The 23,367-nt window shown below is 32.7% G+C and overlaps 1 protein-coding gene across 1 annotated transcript; it reads right to left on the bottom strand.

Annotated features, from left to right (window-relative positions):
• Positions 1-10,435: 10,435 nt before the first annotated feature.
• LOC139890324 (uncharacterized) lies at positions 10,436-15,087 on the bottom strand. The gene is made up of 6 exons (XM_071873213.1): positions 14,464-15,087; positions 13,908-14,373; positions 13,655-13,833; positions 13,119-13,559; positions 12,186-12,751; positions 10,436-12,089 (listed from the first exon to the last, which is right to left on the bottom strand). Exons 1-6 carry the CDS (start codon positions 15,085-15,087, stop codon positions 10,436-10,438), a joined length of 3,930 nt encoding a protein of 1,309 aa, XP_071729314.1.
• Between the last annotated feature and the right edge of the window lie 8,280 nt (positions 15,088-23,367).

The following is a 23,367-nucleotide window of genomic DNA, read 5'->3' as shown; positions in this document are numbered from 1 at the left end:
TTACTAATCCTTAGGGTTAGACAAGTGGGAAAAGGGTTCAGAAAAACATCTGAACTAGGAAAGATAAATTTTCTAAGTCGGTACAACAGATAGCAGACATGTAGCAAGAACGTAATCAGGCATAATAACTACACCAGCCTAGATTGTCTACAGCAGTACATAGCATGGCAATAATAACAGTATCAAACAGAAGTAACATGCAAAAAGCATATAGTAGCATGCAGTAGTGAGAATAAGCAGTAGCATACAGTAAGATCATATAGCAGTAAAAGTAAGCAGTAATATGCAGCAGGTTCACATAGCAGTAAAAGTAAGCAGTAGCATGCAGAAGGTTCATATAGCAGTAAAAGTAAGCAGTAGCATGCAGCAGTTTCGCAGAAACAAGTAAACGAGCAAGTTGTAGATTAGTCCTATTAGCGAATCTTACTCAACTCAGTCAAGACTCATTAATGCAACCTAATTCCCTACAACCAATGCTCTGATACCAAATGTGACGCCCCGTATAAAATCAACGTGTACGGATCATCAACAACAGGTCCATTACACGGTACAATACTACATGATGTTTTAAAACAAGTTTTGCATTCATGAAAAGGTGACGTCTTTACCAACGTCAAATGTTTTACAAAGATAACGTGCTTCTACGAAAAGAGAGCATTAACATAAGTACGTGACACAATGGTCATTACAAATCCATTGTTCAAATGTAACATATGTTGTGAATGCAAAGTAAAAGTTCTGAAATGCCCCGTCCTAATCCATCTGGATGAAGTCATCAACATTTAATCCCAAAGAGATGATCGACTCCAAGTAATGTCCTTAAAATGAGCAAATGCACAGCGGAAGATTTCTTTCATACCTGAGAATAAACATGCTTTCAAGTGTCAACCAAAAGGTTGGTGAGTTCATAGGTTTATCTTAAAACAATAAAATTCATCATTTTGATAGACCACAAAATTTAAATGCTGCATGGTACAAATGGGCCCGAATCTTATACCCATCTGTAATGTACATGCTATATCTTTTAAATACAGTACATCTTTCTCATGTACGAAACCATTTTCATAAATCATAGTAACCGTACACATATCTTGTGCACAAAAATAACATACGTATCACCAGTGTATAAAATCATTCTCTCGATATATAACATTCACATCAACTGGTGGCAATTATCATGTCCACATAATTCAATGGTGGTAATTATCATGTCCACATAATTCAATGGTGGCAATTATCATGTCCACATAATTCAATAATAATCCGCAGAACTTCTGTCTACACAATAATTCATTCGAGGAATGTTTTGCTTGTGTCTATCTCGTCAAACATTTATAAAAGCATTTCATGTATTCGCAGTTGAAAATATATTTCAAAAGTATTTAATAAAGCAGTTGTAAAAACAACGCATGTATTCTCAGTCCCAAAAATGTAAAGAGTAAAAGGGAATCAAATGAGCTCACCATAATGTATTTTATAGTAAAAATACATATGACGTCATTTAACAAGTGTAGGGTTGGCCTCGGATTCACGAACCTATATAATTTATATATATTAAAATGTATAATTAACATTCAATAATAATCAAACCAGTTTATATATTATTTATATAACATATTATTTATTATAATGTACTTGTTATTTTCAAATGTTATATATATATATATATATATATATATATATATATATATATATATATATATATATATATATATATATATATATATATATATATATATATATATATATATATATATAGTAAATTAGATAATTTTATGATATATGTAGTAACTATATTTTTATATAAATATTTTTTTATTTGTTAAAATAATAATTATGATAATACTAAATAAATGATAATAATACTAATAATGATATCGATAATAATGATTTTATTAATAACATTAGTCTTTTTTTTTGTAGTAAGTATACTAATAATACTAATTTTAATCATAATAATAATGTTAATTTTAATACTAATGTTAGTAATAATAATAGCAATGTTAATAATAATAATAATTATAATGATATTATTAATACTAACCATAATGACACTACTTTAATTGTATTAATGATAATAATAATTATATTTTTAATATTAGTCATAACAATAATAATAAATAAATAATAAAAGAAGACTACCTTTAAAAGCTTCTTTTAAAAAAAAAAAATCCTAGACGAAGCTCGAACCCGTGACCTCTCGCTCCCCTAACACACTACCAAACCACTCGTCCATCTGATTCTTTCTGGATTAAATCACTGACCAAATTTATTTAACCCATACGTACTCTAGTACAATTAGTAATTAATGGCCCAAATTAGTAGCTCATTTAACTAGCCTAATCCATTTAAATTAAAGAAGCCCAGATTTATTAGTCCATTTAAGTGACTCATCTTTTATTAATTGGATTCATAAGTTGATAACTTACATTTGATGAATCCTGGTTTTTCCCAATCGACATACACAACATCCACAGATGGTTTCAGCCGTTCATCGAATCCTTCTCATCATCCAAATCGTTATCATTAAATCATCACTATCTATCATCATCCTTCAGCTAATACCTTAATCGTATGTATCATTAATTATTTTATCATCGCTATATCTATCATCTATTTCTACTGTCTCATCATCACTATCATTCTTATTGAATCATTATCATAATTTAATACTATAGATCATCGTTTATTTTATCACTAATATTGTCAAGCAGGTTTATTAGTTTCTTGCAGGAACCGTAAAAATAATTATGGGTTGCCTTCGACAGAACATAAAGAAGGAGACTGCAGTTAAAGTTTTGATTAAGTGATTTTTATCTACATTCAGTATTACTTGATTCATTGTTTTTGTACGTAATTGATTACATAAGCAGACAGATATGTTAGGTATATTTTATTTATTCAAGCATAATATAGTTAGTACCCTACTTTAACTAATGGCCGACCCAAAAGTTATTTTATATTCAAATTATATCAACGTTTTGTTCACTAGCGGATAAAAAAAATAGACTACCTGTGAAACGTATAACGTCTTGGTTAAACGGTTGAAGTTAGATAATATCAAGGATAAAAGGAGGTCTATGGTGTTGATGATCATAATGAGATGATGTTTTTGGGTTTCGTGGTTGTCTGAACAGAAGGCAGCAGCAGTAGTTGCACTCGTTACCTCAAAACTGGACAGCAGTTAACTATGTTGATAGTTCTTGATAAACAATCGTATATAAATTGAAGGTGACGATTTAATTTTCAAGAAGGGGAAGCAATATTAAGAGATAGGTGTTTTGTTGAAAGCCGAAAGAAAGAAAGATAGATGGTAAGATATAGGTGTTTTCATGTTTGCACAAGTATATTTAGATATAGATACGTACTATGTAAGTTGTTTATTGGGAGGAAAGAATTCAATCACTAATAGATACCTAGAAGTAGCCAAATGCATGTGAGTGGGTGCAGTAAAAGGAGAAGAGATGTGATGTTGAATTGATTTAGGATATGCCGTACGATTTTCTTTAGTCATATATAATTATTATAATTATAAATATATTAATAATAATAATATTTTAATATTAATAACAATAATATAAATAACAAGAATAATAATTTTTATTAATAATAATGTTAATATTAATAATCATAATAACATTAATGATGATATATAGATAACAATACTTATAATACTTTTTAATAGTCTCAATAAATAAATAAAATGATATTAGTAATATTAATATTGATAGTAATAACAATTTATACGTATCAAATTTTATGTTTATATAATTAATAATATTGTTACTAATATTATTATTAATGTTAATAATAATCGTGAAAGTAATGATATTAATATAACGAATTATATACATAACAAATTTCATATTCTAATTCTTAATAATACTAGAAATACTAATGTTACTATTATTAATAATAATGAATGTAATAATGATACAACAACTATAATTAAACTGGTAATTACACTTACTATATAAATATTACAATTATGTATTATTATATGATACCACTTATTGAATATTTATTATTTATATATTTTACAATATAATAATTCTAAGTAGCATTCGTATATATATATATCTATATATACGTATTAAGGTATATATGTTTCTATTTACAAATAGTTGTTCGCGAATCGTTGGAACCGGTCGAGGGTAATTGTATACATACTAATAGTTCAAAAATTCTGAGACTCAAGATAATAGACTTTGCTTCTCGTGTCGAAATATATAAAGATTAATTTAAATTTGGTCCGAAATTTCTGGGTCATCACAGTACCTACCCGTTAAAGAAATTTCGTCCCGAAATTTGAGTGAGGTTGTCATGGTTAATGATAAGAATGCTTTCATGACAAATATGAGTTGATAAAATAGAATTTTGTTACCATAGAGTAATATGTATAAAATGATTCGATTACTCGAAGCGTATGATTGAAGCTATCACAAAAGAGTGAGATGAATAAATAAAGTTTCGTCTTAACTTTTGACGTTGTCTTGGTTGAATTTAGAAAATAAGGTGCGTCTTAACTTTTGACGTAGGGGGTTGAATTCCGGAATTCAAGGGATTTAAAGAAAATCTTCGTATCGATATGAGATTTGATTCATCGGTAAATAAGGAAATTAGGATCTCTTTAATTAAATGCAATCATCTGCCTCGATTGCTTTGTCTGATATTTCTACTATAAATTTACCTTTCCGTTCCATTAATTTTCACCACTCCAATAATTTCTTTCTTAATTCACATTTCCACAGAGTTTGAAAATGCTTAATCCAGTTCTGGTCCTTGTACTTATCCTGACTATCGTATCTGTCATTCTTCTTTTCCATCTACCACCAGAGGAATCTATTCACTTCTACTATTACCTTGGGGTTATAGTGTTTTTAATTCTCCTGTGTCTTTTTATGGCTATACGCACTGATATACATGGTTTGTAATTTCTGTGTTATTGTTGAGTTTTATATCTTCCCTTATGTTTCGGAACTCTTTGCCTTTGTATTCTCTTCTCGATTCTAAATCAAGCGAATAATGGTCCACAATTTGTAGATATTGAGTTTCGAATGATTATAACGTTTTAAGCAAGAAGGAACGTAATAGCATGATTTGATTTGATAAACTACCAAAATCACTAAGAATGGAACTATCAAGAATATAATTTCTTGATACGTTCAGAGATTAAGCAGAATGAAAGAGTCATGTAACATGACACATGATAAAGGTATGATCTGTGATCCTTTATCACGTTCCATTAGAAACTCAGCATGACTTACTGTAATATAATCACGTTGGCCAAGCATCATTATATTATACTAACCCATGCTTCAATTCCCAACACTTCTCCACAATTCATTCATAATTTATACTTAGATTTTACAGAAGTTTCCAATATAATGGAATACAGAAAACACGAAGAGGTAGATAATTTCGAACAAGAATATTTATGAAAATATCCTCAGAAATATCGAAGATATTTATGATGATATTTTGCAATTTCTAAGTTCGTAGGTGGATGAAGAAAGATTTTTCGCAAGATTCTAACATGACTTCGGAGCAAGGTATTCGTTGAAAGTTTCATCAGATACGAAATTACCTGGATTCTTTGTATACATGGTATGGTCCTTGTATTTTTCCTTGATTTCCTTCAGGGTGTGCTCAATTCGTTTTTTCAGTACCAAATTTTCTATCGAGCATTCCTAACACTCCCTTCTTTATCATCAAACTTTTAGCCATTCAGACCATCTAAAATTTTTCTGTTTCCTCTGCATTTAATACTATGATATCTGAATCGTCGGTTATCAATCCGAGGTGATTTCAGGAGAATTGCATTTTTAGATGATTAAACACTGATGGTAATATGGTGGAATATGAAAGGTTCCCAGATAACAATAAAAGAGCACGCATATATATCAAAGTTATAATAAGGTTGTTTCGAACGAAAAGTCGAAATTATCTTGCTGAAGCTGTAACAAACTTTGCTACTTTGAAAGGAATTATTAAGTTATTTTGGGTAATAATAACACTAAGGAATTAGCACGGCTATGTGTTAAGCGTTTACTCAGGTTCCGAGTGTTTTTCAGGTGCATAACTATATGCATCAATATTTTCTGCTGTAGATAAAGTGCGGTTGGTTCATCCTCTCGATTGAAGTGTTTTCAAGAATCATGAAAGGTTTGAACACAGATTGTAATCGTCGAAATACAAATGAGGTTTAAGATGAAATCAAGTGGCAAACTTGAAGAAATGTTTAGTTTCATATGTTATAATCAATATTTTAATTCATTTTAATTGTCCAATGTCATTAGTCCACAGTCGATAGTCCACAGTTTACAGTCCAATAATTCATATATAATTTAATATACAATATTCGAATTAATTAATACGTATCGTGACCCGTGTACATGTCTCAGACTCGAGCACAACTCAAACTATATATATTATTGTACAATCAACCTCAACCCTGTATAGCTAACTCCAGCATTACTGCATATAGAGTGTCTATGGTTATTCCAAATAATATATATAGATGCGTCGATATGATATATCAAAACCTTGTATACGTGTCCCGATATTTAAAGTGCGTGAAATAAATAACAGAAATTAAATTACGATAAATAAAATTGTGAGAATTAAAATTGCGATAAATAAAATGCGATAAATAAATTGCAATAAATAAATTGCGATAAATAAAAGGTAATATGGAATTAACAGTTAGCTAGGAACAGTTAGCTAGGAACAATTAGCGTGGATTCATAACAAATTTTTTTTTTCATAGTTAATTTGTTTGTTTCTAACAAATTTTATTTTTTTGTCCAATGTTTTCTTCATTATGCCACTTGTTGGATTCTGATAGATCAAAATCCAAATATGAGATTGAATGAAAATGGTTATTCTTCGCTGAACGGATTCGTATATCGGTGATTGTAAGTAGGATAGTAAATGACTGTTGAATCAGATTCGATGAATGTACAGTGTAACTTATTAATGTGAAATCTAAATATTTCTAGGGTATTACCTACCCGTTAAAATGTTTTTACCATTAACAGTTTATACAAAAGAATTTTTAATTACAATCTTTATGAAAATATACTTACATATATATTTTCTTCATATGTAATCATGGATTTAATGAGTTAATATAATATTAATCTCATTTGGTTTACCATTATAACAAGAGTATATAATCTCTAAGATATTAGAGATTACATAATCGTCATGTCGAACGAAGATAAATGATGTAGAATGATTCGTAGAACGATGATTATGCTCGAGGTACAGAATGAAATATTGGGGCATGTGATGTTGAAATTTGTGTTGTTGGTGGTTGTAAAGACCCTAATCTTACGAATGCCAATACATATAAATAAAGGTAAATTAAAAGATAAATGAGCGTTATTCTTATTCGAATTCAAACCATAGTTCAAACCAAAGTTGACAAACTTATTCAAAAGTACTACTAAACCAAAATAAGCTACTAAATCTTGAAGGAAATCTCTAAGGCAAGGTGCTAAGTTCACTCCACTCTACACTCTTCCCTCGTTCCAGATGCCCCCTTGATTACCTGTCGTATAAGAAGGAAAACAAAGAATACGACTGAGCCAAAGCCCAGTGAACGGATATAACGAATAACGGAGTATAGTATGACATGAAAAATTTTATATTCAAAACGAACTTATTTTCAAAATAACTTAGTTGCAAAACAAAGCGCGAATATGTATAGATCCACAATACCATATATCATGATGCAAATTTCATAAAATAATGCACTAAGAGTCAAAATAAATATGTACAAAGTATCAAAATGAAATCATAGGGTAGCTACTCCACTAATCATCCATATCGGTGACGTTTCGTATGACACTACGATGAACGTACACCGTCAAAACAAAATCCTAGGATCGATCCATACGCCTCCTATCAAAATATAATAACAAATATAAAGAGCTCGTACCACCACCGGGTAATCAAAAGGAGACGCCGTAGATATAACAAAATACACCGCTACGGTCGATGCCACATTATCGGTGTCACAATAATGCGCTCATGGGACCTCCATGAATAGGTTACTCTTAGGCACATTTTAAGAAATCGTTTTTACCGACTTATGATTACGAATTTAAAAATACTTTTAAAGTGATCAAAGGACTTTAATCTTTAAAAATGGTTAATATAGTGAACCAAAGTATTAAACGTTTGACCAAATACTTGATGAAATATTTTATAAAATGATATGTCGTATTAGTTTAAAATCACGTGTCAACTCAACCATTCGGTCTAACTTTTGTCAAAAGTCATGTTACATTATATTTCAGCCCTTTACGAATTATCAACTTAAATGGGACTTAACGGGACATGTAAAGCCACGTGGAATGAGGGACACTCGATACGAATCACCGTACTACTCGCCCTACACACACAAGTTCATTACCGGGCAGTTTGGAAACGTTTCGGGGCTGTTTTCGGGCTGTTCGGGACTGATTCTGAAACTGATTTCGTGACAGATTTCGGACAGCAATTTCACTACAGTTTCAGCTGTTTCGCGACAGTTTCAGACTATTTCGTGACACCTTGGGACTGTTTTGTGACAGTTTTAGGGGCTGATTTCGGGGCTGTCCGGAATAGTTTTCGGGACCAATTTCGAGGCTGTTTTGGTTGGATTTTTGAGACACGGTTTTGGCACAATTTACAAACACCAAAGTATTATGATTCCTCAATTAACAAACATAATTAGCAACCTCGTTAGTACATCCAAAATGAGAAAAACATAACACATTTCAAAGGCTAATAGACAAACAATTTTAAACAAGCATGTCATACAATAATACTTATAAAATTCGAAACAAAGTTTTGAGAGGAAAGATTTACCGAAACGATCCTAGAACCACCTAGAATATCCGTACCTTATGTTGAATAAAGAAGTTCCAAGAACAATAGAACACCACGAAAGAATGCGATCACCGAGCCAAATCTAAGGAACACACACGTATGAGTACAAAACGCATTCAAATAGGGAGTATGTAATATCCTTTATTTAGTAGTATTACCATACGATTCTTATATGTTTATTTCAATCCAAATAGTTGTATGAGTTTTATACTAACGGTTTAGTTAGACTACCATATATTATTATTATGACTTTCAATTTCAAGTTGTTTGTAACATACAAATTTTAAGACTCAAAAGTTCCACTATCTTGGTTGAAAATATGGACTCCAATATCGGTTTCAATCTCCCTTCTATATTATAAATATGGATATCCACCCAAGTTTATACTATCGTTTCATTTTTAAATTCTTCACGTTTAGCAAATTACATCTTATAAGATTTTAGTATGTTAATATTAATAGTGGTCACATGTCTCTTTATAGTTGATAGATTTACACATCTATGGCTAAACCTCAATGCCCATTAATTCTTATTTACAACTTTATAAGTACGCGTATCAATTTATAAGAAGAACAGAGACCCTAAAAATTTGTACACTTTTCAATAAGCTCTTTTTTAATCATTTATTGATGCCCATAGTTTAATATGTGTACTTTGCTTTGCAACAGATACGAGTAATCAGTATATGTATACATATGGGGATTACACATATGGAGAAAATAAAATAATAGTCTCATTATTAAAAAGGTAATTATATGTGTGAAATTATCACTTTGATGTACTAGTCACATATTTACGCTTACATATAAGTTTAAAATACTCCTTTAATAAACATATGTCTACAAGTTGTTTATGATCAATATTCACAAAGATACCCATTTGTTCCCAAAATCTTAACAACTCATCTTCATTATAATCAAAGTGATATGTAGTCAATCTAAACCAACAAGTTGATTAAGATAGCCAATAAAAATTTATACATCAATAATAAAGATGATGGTTAGTAGTTACCTCTAAAACGTGATTGTGTTAGGACCGAAAATAGACCCGCAAATACTTTGTATCTTCTTTGAATTTTCTATTGTCTTCCTCTTAAAATTATGATGGATTGTAGTAAGTTAAATTGCTATCAACTTGATGAATATTTCATTTGGTTTTGTAAAGAAATTTCTAAATGGATGATACTTGTAGATATATAACTCCATGAGACCTATCCCATTCCTTTTTAATAAATGTTGGCATTTCAAATTCTATGTAAGTTACTAGCATTTGACAATTTTAATTAATCCATGTCTAACATAATACCATTTGTGTTTGTATATACGTTCTTAATATTAGTAGTTGAGATATTTTGTTATTAATTTACTAATCAACTCATATAACACTAATTACATATGTTTCAATCTTATATATTATCTTAATCTTAATTTGGGTATTATAGTTTGTAACAATGATTTAATACTAACTATGATTTTTTTTTTTAAATTGTTTTAGTTTTGTAGGATATTACAACTCCACCTACTTAAAAAAATTTCGTCCTCGAAATTGAAAGAAGTTATAGAATCGAAACGCACCAATTAGCAAACAAATGAGGGTGCTCGGCCCGCATGGTTTCCTCGAGTTCCCAAGTGGCCTCACTAGCAGAATGATTCTTCCATTGAACTTTAACGAAAGGAGTGGAGCTTTTGCGAGTTACTCTCTCCTCACGTTCTATAATAGCCTCGGGCTCTTCAACATAAGAAAGATCAGCTCGAATTTCAGAAAAAGGATATTGCACCACGTGCAATGGATGATAGTTGTAACCCCGCAACTGAGATACGTGAAATATGTTATGAACATGAGATAACTGTGGCGGTAATGCTAAACGATAAGATACTTCACCAACTCGATCCAATATCTCAAATGGGCTAATATATCGAGGACTGAGCTTTCCTTTCAAACCAAAACGTCGTATACCCTTCCAAGGTGACACCTTTAAAAACACCTTATCACCCACAACAAACTCTAACGAACGTCGGTGTTTATCGGCATACACTTTCTGTCTCGATTGGGCTTCCTTCAGTCTATTCGTAGCTATAGCGACCTTTTCATTAGTCACTCTAACCAACTCAGGTCCTTCAATCAGTTTCTCTCCCGTTTCATTCCAACAAACTGGCGCTCTAAACTTTCGACCATAAAGCATCTCAAATGGCGCCATACGGATACTAGCCTGCCAACTATTATTATAGGCAAACTCCACCAAACATAAGTACTCATCCCAATTTCCCTTCCAATCTAGGGCACACGCTCGAAGCATATCTTCCAAAATCTGTATCGTACGCTCAGACTGTCCATCAGTTTGTGGATGAAAAGCAGTACTAAGCTTCAATCGCGTACCCCAAGCTTTCTGTAGCCCCTTCCAAAATCTAGATGTAAATCGAGGGTCACGATCGGATACGATGGACGAAGGGACCCCGTGTAATCTCACAATTTCTTGCTGAAAAAGCTCGGATAGCTTACTTACCGAATAATCCATACGAATAGGCAAGAAATGTGCCGATTTGGTTAATCTATCAATCACCACCCAAATAGCATCGTGCCTTTTCACAGTCTTCGGTAAACCACATACGAAATTCATTGAGATATCATCCCACTTCCACATGGGAATGTCCAACGGCTGCAACAAACCACTAGCACGTTGGTGCTCGATCTTTACTTGTTGACAAGTAAGGCACTTCCCAACATATCTAGCAACGTCTTTCTTCATGCCACTCCACCAAAAGTGATGCTTTAAATCCTGATACTTTTTGGTCGAACCAGGATGTATAGAAAAAGGTGAGCTGTGAGCCTCAGACAACAGAGCCTCACGAATAGCATCATCATTAGGAACACATAATCGATTCCCACACCAAATAACCCCATCATCATCTTCTTTGAACTCTTTCACTTTACCCTCTTCCAAATTTTGAAACACTGTCCACAAATCACCATCATCCAATTGAGCCCCTTTTATTCTAGTAATTAAATCAGACTCGAATTTTAGATTTGCCAACATCCCCGATGCTCCTCTTTTACTCAATCCCATATCAAGTCTTTCGAATTCTCGAATGTGAGTAACCAAACATGAGATACTACCAAATGACTTTCTACTCAATGCGTCGGCTACCACATTCGCTTTTCCAGGATGGTATTGAATGTTTGCATCATAATCCTTCAATAACTCGAGCCACCTTCGTTGTCTCATATTTATCTCTTTTTGCGTGAATATGTATTTGAGACTCTTGTGATCGGTGAAAATATCACAAGTTTCTCCGTAAAGATAATGCCTCCATATTTTCAACGCAAAGATCACAGCAGCTAACTCCAAATCAGGAGTAGGGTAATTAACCTCATAGGGTTTCAACTGCCTCGAGGCATAAGCAATTACCTTACCATGCTGCATCAAAACGCAACCCAAACCATGCTTAGAAGCATCACTATAGATTTGAAAACCCCCACTCCCTGATGGCAATGCAAGAATAGGAGCTGATACAAGTCTTTTCTTTAACTCATCGAAACTCTTTTGTCGTTCCTCGGTCCACACAAATTTTTCCCCTTTCCTCAATAACTTGGTAAGCGGCAAAGCAATCGTCGAAAAACCTTCAACAAATCGTCGATAATAACCAGCTAAACCAAGAAAACTTCGAACCTCAACAACAGAAGTAGGTCTTGACCAATTTATAATAGCCTCAATTTTCGCTGGATCCATCATTATACCCTCAGCCGATACAACATGACCCAGAAAGGCAACTCTTTGCAACCAGAATTCACATTTAGAGAACTTCGCAAACAATTTCTTACTTCGGAGGGTTTCAAGTACAACACGAAGATGATTCTCATGTTCTTCTTTACTCTTTGAGAATACCAAGATATCATCAATGAATACGATCACAAACTTATCCAAATACTCATGGAACACACGGTTCATTAGATCCATGAAAACCGCAGGAGCATTAGTTAATCCAAACGGCATCACTAAAAACTCATAGTGCCCATAACGAGTGCGGAAAGCAGTCTTAGGGATATCTTCTTCTTTAACACGGAGCTAATGATACCCAGACCTAAGATCGATTTTAGAAAAAATACTTTGAACCTTGAAGTTGATCAAACAAATCATCAATACGTGGAAGCGGATAACGGTTTCGAATAGTAATACGATTTAACTCGCGATAATCAATGCAAAGTCTCATGCTACCATCCTTCTTCTTAACAAATAAAACCGGCGCACCCCAAGGTGACACACTTGGAATAAAACCACAATCTATCAACTCTTGCAATTGCTCCTTGAGTTCTTGCAACTCGAGTGGTGCCATACGATAAGGAGCTTTTGATATCGGTTGGAAACCCGGAATCAAATCAATCGAAAAATCAACTTCACAAACTGGAGGTAAACCCTGTAATTCGTCAGGAAATACATCGGGAAACTCTCGAACAACATCGATATTTTCAAGGGAAGGACTCTCGATAGACAAATTCTGAATCGAAGCTAAATAACCAACACAACCATGTGAAATGAGCTTTTGCGCCTTAAGCATTGAGATAACCTTGATACACTTTACAGGAAGATCACCATTAAAGACACAATCGGGTATAGAATGATTTCCAAACAAAATCCTCTTAGAATAACAATCGATATTCGCATGATGGCGAGATAACCAATCCTGCCAAGAATAATGTCAAAGTCATGCATGGTTATAGGAAAGAGATTTGCAGGAAACATGCAATCATTGAATTCCAAACGGCAGTTTTGATACACGCGATCTATAGTTTCAACACTACCCATTGGGGTAGAGATCGTAAATGGAGTAGACAACCAAGTTGGAGACACTTTCAAATATTTCGAGCTCTTAACAGACACAATCGAGTGCGTAGAGCCAGAATCAAACAGAACGAAGAGGGCGCGATGGTGTACAAATACATGACCAGTAATAGTACCTAATAACATCAAGAATGAATGAACAAATAACTCGAAGGAAATATTTTTAAAATGAATAGGGATCGAAATATACCTGTAGCGTCAGCAGCCTGAGCAGCAGTCATGGCAAAGACGCGTCCACCAGGAGCTGGCGGAGGAACCTTCGGAACAAACCCAGGTCTAGGATTCTTGCAATCCTTAGCTAAGTGACCAACCTCTCCACAAGCAAAACATGAACCCGCACTACGATAACAAACTCTTCCCGGATGATTCTTTCCACAAGTCCCACACGGTGCGTTGGCATTAACACCACCACTTCCATTACCCCTTTGCTGCCCTTGGGGACGGTACACTTGTAATTGACCACGGTTATTATTATTTGGCCCGTTGTCAATCCTTTGCTGATTTCCTCTATTATTCCAATTATTACTACGATACCCTTGGTTCCCAGATTGTTGACCCTGTTTGGTAGTCGGTGCAGGCACAGATCGTAGTGATTGTGCAATCTTAACCCTCTTGTTTTTACCATCCTCATTTTTAGTAGCCAAATACTCAGCTCGCTACATCTCCAAATTCCGAGCATAATCGGCTGCCACAGCGACATCAAAACATTTCAGATTAATCATTTTAGAGCGGTAACGCCCATGAACAGCCCATTTGTACTTACGGGATTGGTCCTCAGAAGACCCAACAGCAGCACCAATCAAACCCACAAGCCTCAAAAACCTCTTAGTGAAATCATTAATAGACTCATCATTCCCTTGCTTAATATTCGCATACTCCCGAATCACAGCTTCTTTCTCCGCCTCAGAAAAGTACTGACGGAAAAACAACTCTTTGAAATCAAGCCAATCTAATGAATCCTTAAAATCGATACCCCCTTTCGCTTGTCTCAAAGCGATCCACCAGCGCTGAGCATCCCCTTCTAGTTTATAAACAGCTAATGGCACCCAAAACCTCTCTTCAAAACCAAGCACTCGGTATATCTTCTCAATGTGAGTGATCCAATTCTCAGCTTCCATGGGGGTACTAGCAGTGCTGAATGACAAAGGACGTTGTTTTTGAAACCGTCCTAACCAAACATGAATAGCATCCACCATTACAGCTTTCTTCTCCACATACTCATCCTCGTCTTCATGCTTAAGAGTCTCGCCACCTTGATTACGCATAGCATCAATAGCTTGAGCTATAATGTTGGGTAACAAATTCGTGATAGTTTGGTTAATCTTGTTATCTACCTCCTCCTCGGACATTCCCTTTTTTTTCGGTGCCATCTATGAACGAGATGAGGATATAACGGTTACGATTAGTACGAAGAATAAAAGGGAATATTCAAAGTGGAATTAGAATAATATAGCGGAAGGAAAATCCTAACCCAAAAGTCTACCCAAATCTCACAGGCCATAACTTAGGACTAAAGTTTCTACAGGAGGGAACCTAAGCTCTGATACCATCTGTAAAGACCCTAATCTTACGAATGCCAATACATATAAATAAAGGTAACTTAAAAGATAAATGAGCGTTATTCTTATTCGAATTCAAACCATAGTTCAAACCAAAGTTGACAAACTTATTCAAAAGTACTACTAAACCAAAATAAGCTACTAAATCTTGAAGGAAATCTCTAAGGCAAGGTGCTAAGTTCACTCCACTCTACACTCTTCCCTCATTCCCGACGCCCCCTTGATTACCTGTCGTATAAGAAGGAAAACAAAGAATACGACTGAGCCAAAGCCCAGTGAACGGATATAACGAATAACGGAGTATAGTATGACATGCAAAATTTTATATTCAAAACGAACTTATTTTCAAAATAACTTAGTTGCAAAACAAAGCGCGAATATGTATAGATCCACAATACCATATATCATGATGCAAATTTCATAAAATAATGCACTAAGAGTCAAAATAAATATGTACAAAGTATCAAAATGAAATCATAGGGTAGCTACTCCACTAATCATCCATATCGGTGACGTTTCGTATGACACTACGATGAACGTACACCGTCAAAACAAAATCCTAGGATCGATCCATACGCCTCCTATCAAAATATAATAACAAATATAAAGAGCTCGTACCACCACCGGGTAATCAAAAGGAGACGCCATAGATATAACAAAATACACCGCTACGGTCGATGCCACATTATCGGTGTCACAATAATGCGCTCATGGGACCTCCATGAATAGGTTACTCTTAGGCACATTTTAAGAAATCGTTTTTACCGACTTATGATTACGAATTTAAAAATACTTTTAAAGTGATCAAAGGACTTTAATCTTTAAAAATGGTTAATATAGTGAACCAAAGTATTAAACGTTTGACCAAATACTTGATGAAATATTTTATAAAATGATATGTCGTATTAGTTTAAAATCACGTGTCAACTCAACCATTCGGTCTAACTTTTGTCAAAAGTCATGTTACATTATATTTCAGCCCTTTACGAATTATCAACTTAAACGGGACTTAACGGGACATGTAAAGCCACGTGGAATGAGGGACACTCGATACGAATCACCATACCACTCGCCCTACACACACGTTCATTACCGGGCAGTTTGGAAACGTTTCGTGGCTGTTTTCGGGCTGTTCGGGACTGATTCTGAAACTGATTTCGTGACAGATTTCGGACAGCAATTTCGCGACAGTTTCAGCTGTTTCGCGACAGTTTCAGACTATTTCGCGACACCTTGGGACTGTTTTGTGACAGTTTCAGGGGCTGATTTCGGGGCTGTCCGGAACAGTTTTCGGGACCAATTTCGGGGCTGTTTTGGTTGGATTTTTGAGACACGGTTTTGGCACAATTTACAAACACCAAAGTATTATGATTCCTCAATTAACAAACATAATTAGCAACCTCGTTAGTACATCCAAAATGAGAAAAACATAACACATTTCAAAGGCTAATAGACAAACAATTTTAAACAAGCATGTCATACAATAATACTTATACAATTCGAAACAAAGTTTTGAGAGGAAAGATTTACCGAAACGATCCTAGAACCACCTAGAATATCCGTACCTTATGTTGAATGAAGAAGTTCCAAGAACAATAGAACACCACGAAAGAATGCGATCACCGAGCCAAATCTAAGGAACACACACGTATGAGTACAAAACGCATTCAAATAGGGAGTATGTAATATCCTTTATTTATTAGTATTACCATACGATTCTTATATGTTTATTTCAATCCAAATAGTTGTATGAGTTTTATACTAACGATTTAGTTAGACTACCATATATTATTATTATGACTTTCAATTTCAAGTTGTTTGTAACATACAAATTTTAAGACTCAAAAGTTCCACTATCTTGGTTGAAAATATGGACTCCAATATCGGTTTCTATCTCCCTTCTATATTATAAATATGGATATCCACCCAAGTTTATACTATCGTTTCATTTTTAAATTCTTCACGTTTAGCAAATTACATCTTATAAGATTTTAGTATGTTAATATTAATAGTGGTCACATGTCTCTTTATAGTCGATAGATTTACACATCTATGGCTAAACCTCAATGCCCATTAATTCTTATTTACAACTTTATAAGTACGCGTATCAATTTATAAGAAGAACAGAGACCCTAAAAATTTGTACACTTTTCAATAAGCTCTTTTTTAATCATTTATTGATGCCCATAGTTTAATATGTGTACTTTGCTTTGCAACAGATACGAGTAATCAGTATATGTATACATATGGGGATTACACATATGGAGAAAATAAAATAATAGTCTCATTATTAAAAAGGTAATTATATGTGTGAAATTATCACTTTGATGTACTAGTCACATATTTACGCTTACATATAAGTTTAAAATACTCCTTTAATAAACATATGTCTACAAGTTGTTTATGATCAATATTCACAAAGATACCCATTTGTACCCAAAATTTTAACAACTCATCTTCATTATAATCAAAGTGATATGTAGTCAATCTAAACCAACAAGTTGATTAAGATAGCCAATAAAAATTTATACATCAATAATAAAGATGATGGTTAGTAGTTACCTCTAAAACGTGATTATGTTAGGACCGAAAATAGACCCGCAAATACTTTGTATCTTCTTTGAATTTTCTATTGTCTTCCTCTTAAAATTATGATGGATTGTAGTAAGTTAAATTGCTATCAACTTGATGAATATTTCATTTGGTTTTGTAAAGAAATTTCTAAATGGATGATACTTGTAGATATATAACTCCATGAGACCTATCCCATTCCTTTTTAATAAATGTTGGCATTTCAAATTCTATGTAAGTTACTAGCATTTGACAATTTTAATTAATCCATGTCTAACATAATACCATTTGTGTTTGTATATACGTTCTTAATATTAGTAGTTGAGATATTTTGTTATTAATTTACTAATCAACTCATATAACACTAATTACATATGTTTCAATCTTATATATTATCTTAATCTTAATTTGGGTATTATAGTTTGTAACAATGATTTAATACTAATTATGATTTTTTTTTTTTTAAATTGTTTTAGTTTTGTAGGATATTACAGTGGTACTGTTGATGCCGGTGATGTTTCTGAAGCTGGTACGTTTTGCACCATATTCTCCAAATTGATTACTCGAGCGTGAAGTTCGTTGACTTCTTGTATTACACAGGGATGATTGTCGGTTGGAACGAGCAGATGAATAAAGTTTAGAATTTTAGACAGAATATAATCGTGGTGAGATATTCGGGAAATGATGGTGAAAATGGTGTTTCGGACAGGTTCACCGGTAAGTGCTTCAGGTTCTTCGTCAAAAGATGAATTCGGTCGGTGGAAAGGATCGACTTATTCTCGTCTTTATTGATTAATTCGACTACGAACTCAGCCCCTAATTCATCCAAAAGTGATGATGGCTGATTGGTTGATCCATTTCGGTCACACTGCTTTCGGAGCTCGAGTGAATATCCATGTCAGAATAGCTATCAGAATCTGAGGGACTCGAACTGGTTGAGGGATTCATCTCGTACGATCAGATGGAGGATTTTTGATAAGAAATAGATTATAGGATGTAGATTAGTACCCTGCAATACATAGTTTACATATGCATATATAATTCTAAAATCCCATAAGTTACGAAGGAATCTACGGAAGCTGTCAGGCAAGGTAACAATAACAGATACGCTAAGATATGAATTTATCTATACACTGTCCATGCAATAGAGGCAGTAAGACGTGTCCAGACTTTAAGGATGATAAGCAAATAATTTTCGACACTAAATGATAAGCAAAACTTTTAACATGCAGACACGGTCGAAGTCCAGACCCACTAATGCATCTAAACAACTATCAGTTAGACACACTAATACAAGACCTGGTTCGCTAAGACCACCGCTCTGATACCAACTGAAATGCGCCGTCCTAATCCATCTGGACGAAGTCATCAACATTTGATCCCAGAGCAATGATCGACTCCAAGTAATGTCCTTAAAATGAGCAAATGCACAGCGGAAGATTTCTTTCATACCTGAGAATAAACATGCTTTCAAGTGTCAACCAAAAGGTTGGTGAGTTCATAGGTTTATCTTAAAACAATAAAATTCATCATTTTGATAGACCACAAAATTTAAATGCTGCATGGTACAAATGGGCCCGAATCTTATACCCACCTGTAATGTACATGCTATATCTTTTAAATACAGTACATCTTTCTCATGTACGAAACCATTTTCATAAATCATAGTAACCGTACACATATCTTGTGCATAAAAATAACATACGTATCACCAGTGTATAAAATCATTCTCTCAATATATAACATTCACATCAACTGGTGGCAATTATCATGTCCACACAATTCAATGGTGGCAATTATCATGTCCACATAATTCAATGGTGGCAATTATCATGTCCACATAATTCAATAATAATCCGCAGAACTTCTGTCTACACAATAATTCATTCGAGGAATGTTTTGCTTGTGTCTATCTCGTCAAAAATTTATAAAAGCATTTCATGTATTCGCAGTTGAAAATATATTTCAAAAGCATTTAATAAAGCAGTTGTAAAAACAGCGCATGTATTCTCAGTCCCAAAAATGTAAAGAGTAAAAGGGAATCAAATGAGCTCACCATAATGTATTTTGTAGTAAAAATACATATGACGTCATTTAACAAGTGTAGGGTTGGCCTCGGATTCACGAACCTATATAATTTATATATATTAAAACGTATAATTAACATTCAATAATAATCAAACCAGTTTATATATTATTTATATAACATATTATTTATTATAATGTACTTGTTATTTTCAAATGTTACATATATATATATATATATATATATATATATATATATATATATATATATATATATATATATATATATATATATAGTAAATTAGATAATTTTATGATATATGTAGTAACTATATTTTTATATAAATATTTTTTTATTTGTTAAAATAATAATTATGATAATACTAAATTAATGATAATAATACTAATAATGATATCGATAATAATGATTTTGTTAATAACATTAGTCTTTTTGTTTGTAGTAAGTATACTAATAATACTAATTTTAATCATAATAATAATGTTAATTTTAATACTAATGTTAGTAATAATAATAGCAATGTTAATAATAATAATTATAATGATATCATTAATACTAACCATAATGACACTACTTTAATTGTATTAATGATAATAATAATTATATTTTTAATATTAGTCATAACAATAATAATAAATAAATAATAAAAGAAGACTACCTTTAAAAGCTTCTTTTTTAAAAAAAAAATCCTAGATGAAGCTCGAACCCGTGACCTCTCGCTCCCCTAACACACTACCAAACCACTCGTCCATCTGATTCTTTCTGGATTAAATCACTGAACAAATTTATTTAACCCATACGTACTCAAGTCCAATTAGTAATTAATGGCCCAAATTAGTAGCTCATTTAACTAGCCTAATCCATTTAAATTAAAGAAGCCCAGATTTATTAGTCCATTTAAGTGACTCATCTTTTATTAATTGGATTCATAAGTTGATAACTTACATTTGATGAATCCAGGTTTTTCCCAATCGACATACACAACATCCACAGATGGTTTCAGCCGTTCATCGAATCCTTCTCATCATCCAAATCGTTATCATTAAATCATCACTATCTATCATCATCCTTCATCTAATACCTTAATCATATGTATCATTAATTATTTTATCATCGCTATATCTATCATCTATTTCTACTGTCTCATCATCACTATCATTCTTATTGAATCATCATCATAATTTAATACTATGGATCATCGTTTATTTTATCACTAATATTGTCAAGCAGGTTTATTAGTTTCTTGCAGGAACCGTAAAAATAATTATGGGTTGCCTTCGACAGAACATAAAGAAGGAGACTGCAGTTAAAGTTTTGATTAAGTGATTTTTATCTACATTCAGTATTACTTGATTCATTGTTTTTGTACGAAATTGATTACATAAGCAGACAGATATGTTAGGTATATTTTATTTATTCAAGCATAATAGAGTTAGTACCCTACTTTGACTAATGGCCGACCCAAAAGTTATTTTATATTCAAATTATATCAACGTTTTGTTTCACTAGCGGATAAAAAAAATAAAAAAATAGACTACCTGTGAAACGTATAACGTCTTGGTGAAATGGTTGAAGTTAGATAATATCAAGGATAAAAGGAGGTCTATGGTGTTGATGATCATAATGAGATGATGTTTTTGGGTTTCGTGGTTGTCTGAACAGAAGGCAGCAGCAGTAGTTGCACTCGTTACCTCAAAACTGGACAGCAGTTAACTATGTTGATAGTTCTTGATAAATAATCGTATATAAATAGAAGCATGAAAGACGGGTTATGGTTTCAGTTGTGGCCATGTGGGTGGTTTCAATGGGTGTTTGGTTCATCGTAAAAAATATAAAAAGAGAAGAGAGGGAGAGAGAGAGAGGAAAGGAGGGAGGTGGTTATGGGTTAAGGAAAAGGGAGCAACAAGAATACATCAATAGTGGCAACAGTTTACAGTTGTAAACGAGTAGTGGTTGCCAATTTGGTGGTGGTTCAAATCCATAGTTTAGTGAGGATAATCGGAGGAGGTGATAGGTTATTGTTGTATTTGAAACATGAGAAAACAAAAGAGAAACCAAATTGGTTTTGAGTTCATGTGGCTATTCAACAAGTATAATCAGAAAATAAGATAGTATGTGCGGTGGTTATGTGATTTTCGGGTTCATGGTGTTTGAAGGTGACGATTTAATTTTCAAGAAGGGAAAGCAATATTAAGAGATAGGTGTTTGGTTGAAAGCCGAAAGAAAGAAAGATAGATGGTAAGATATAGGTGTTTTCATGTTTGCACAAGTATATTTAGATATAGATACGTACTATGTAAGTTGTTTATTGGGAGGAAAGAATTCAATCACTAATAGATACATAGAAGTAGCCAAATGCATGTGAGTGGGTGCAGTAAAAGGAGAAGAGATGTGATGTTGAATTGATTTAGGATATGCCGTACGATTTTCTTTAGTCATATATAATTATTATAATTATAAATATATTAATAATAATAATATTTTAATATTAATAACAATAATATAAATAACAAGAATAATAATTTTTATTAATAATAATGTTAATATTAACATTAATAATCATAATAACATTAATGATGATATATAGATAACAATACTTATAATACTTTTTAATAGTCTCAATAAATAAATAAAATGATATTAGTAATATTAATATTGATAGTAATAACAATTTATACGTATCAAATTTTATGTTTATATAATTAATAATATTGTTACTAATATTATTATTAATGTTAATAATAATCGTGAAAGTAATGATATTAATATAAAGAATTATATACATAACAAATTTCATATTCTAATTCTTAATAATACTAGAAATACTAATGTTACTATTATTAATAATAATGAATGTAATAATGATACAACAACTATAATTAAACTGGTAATTACACTTACTATATAAATATTACAATTATGTATTATTATATGATACCACTTATTGAATATTTATTATTTATATATTTTACAATATAATAATTCTAAGTAGTATTCGTATATATATCTATATATACGTATTAAGGTATATATGTTTCTATTTACAAATAGTTGTTCGCGAATCATTGGAACCGGTCGAGGGTAATTGTATACATACTAATAGTTCAAAAATTCTGAGACTCAAGATAACAGACTTTGCTTCACGTGTTAAAATATATAAAGATTAAGTTTAAATTTGGTCAGAAATTTCCGGGTCGTCACAAGTTCCATGCTTGAGACATCTCTAAACAATGCAGCGGAAATCTAACACAGCAAGTCTGTAACAGCAAGTCTAACACCAAGACTATAACAGCAAGTCTAACAACGGTAGCAACAACGTCTAAGCACCTGAGAAATACATGCTTAAAAAGTCAACACGAATGTTGGTGAGCTATAGTTTGTTTGTATTCAGTAATGTAATTTAGACCACGAGATTTCAGTGCTTCAACCAGCGTTTCAAATCAGTATTTCAAATCAGTATGATAAAGTATATGCTT

Source organism: Rutidosis leptorrhynchoides, chromosome 2 (genome assembly GCF_046630445.1).
Source record: "Rutidosis leptorrhynchoides isolate AG116_Rl617_1_P2 chromosome 2, CSIRO_AGI_Rlap_v1, whole genome shotgun sequence".
Classification (NCBI taxonomy): domain Eukaryota; kingdom Viridiplantae; phylum Streptophyta; class Magnoliopsida; order Asterales; family Asteraceae; genus Rutidosis; species Rutidosis leptorrhynchoides.
Note: the sequence above shows the minus strand (reverse complement) of the source record. Positions and strands in the feature narration are given on the sequence as shown.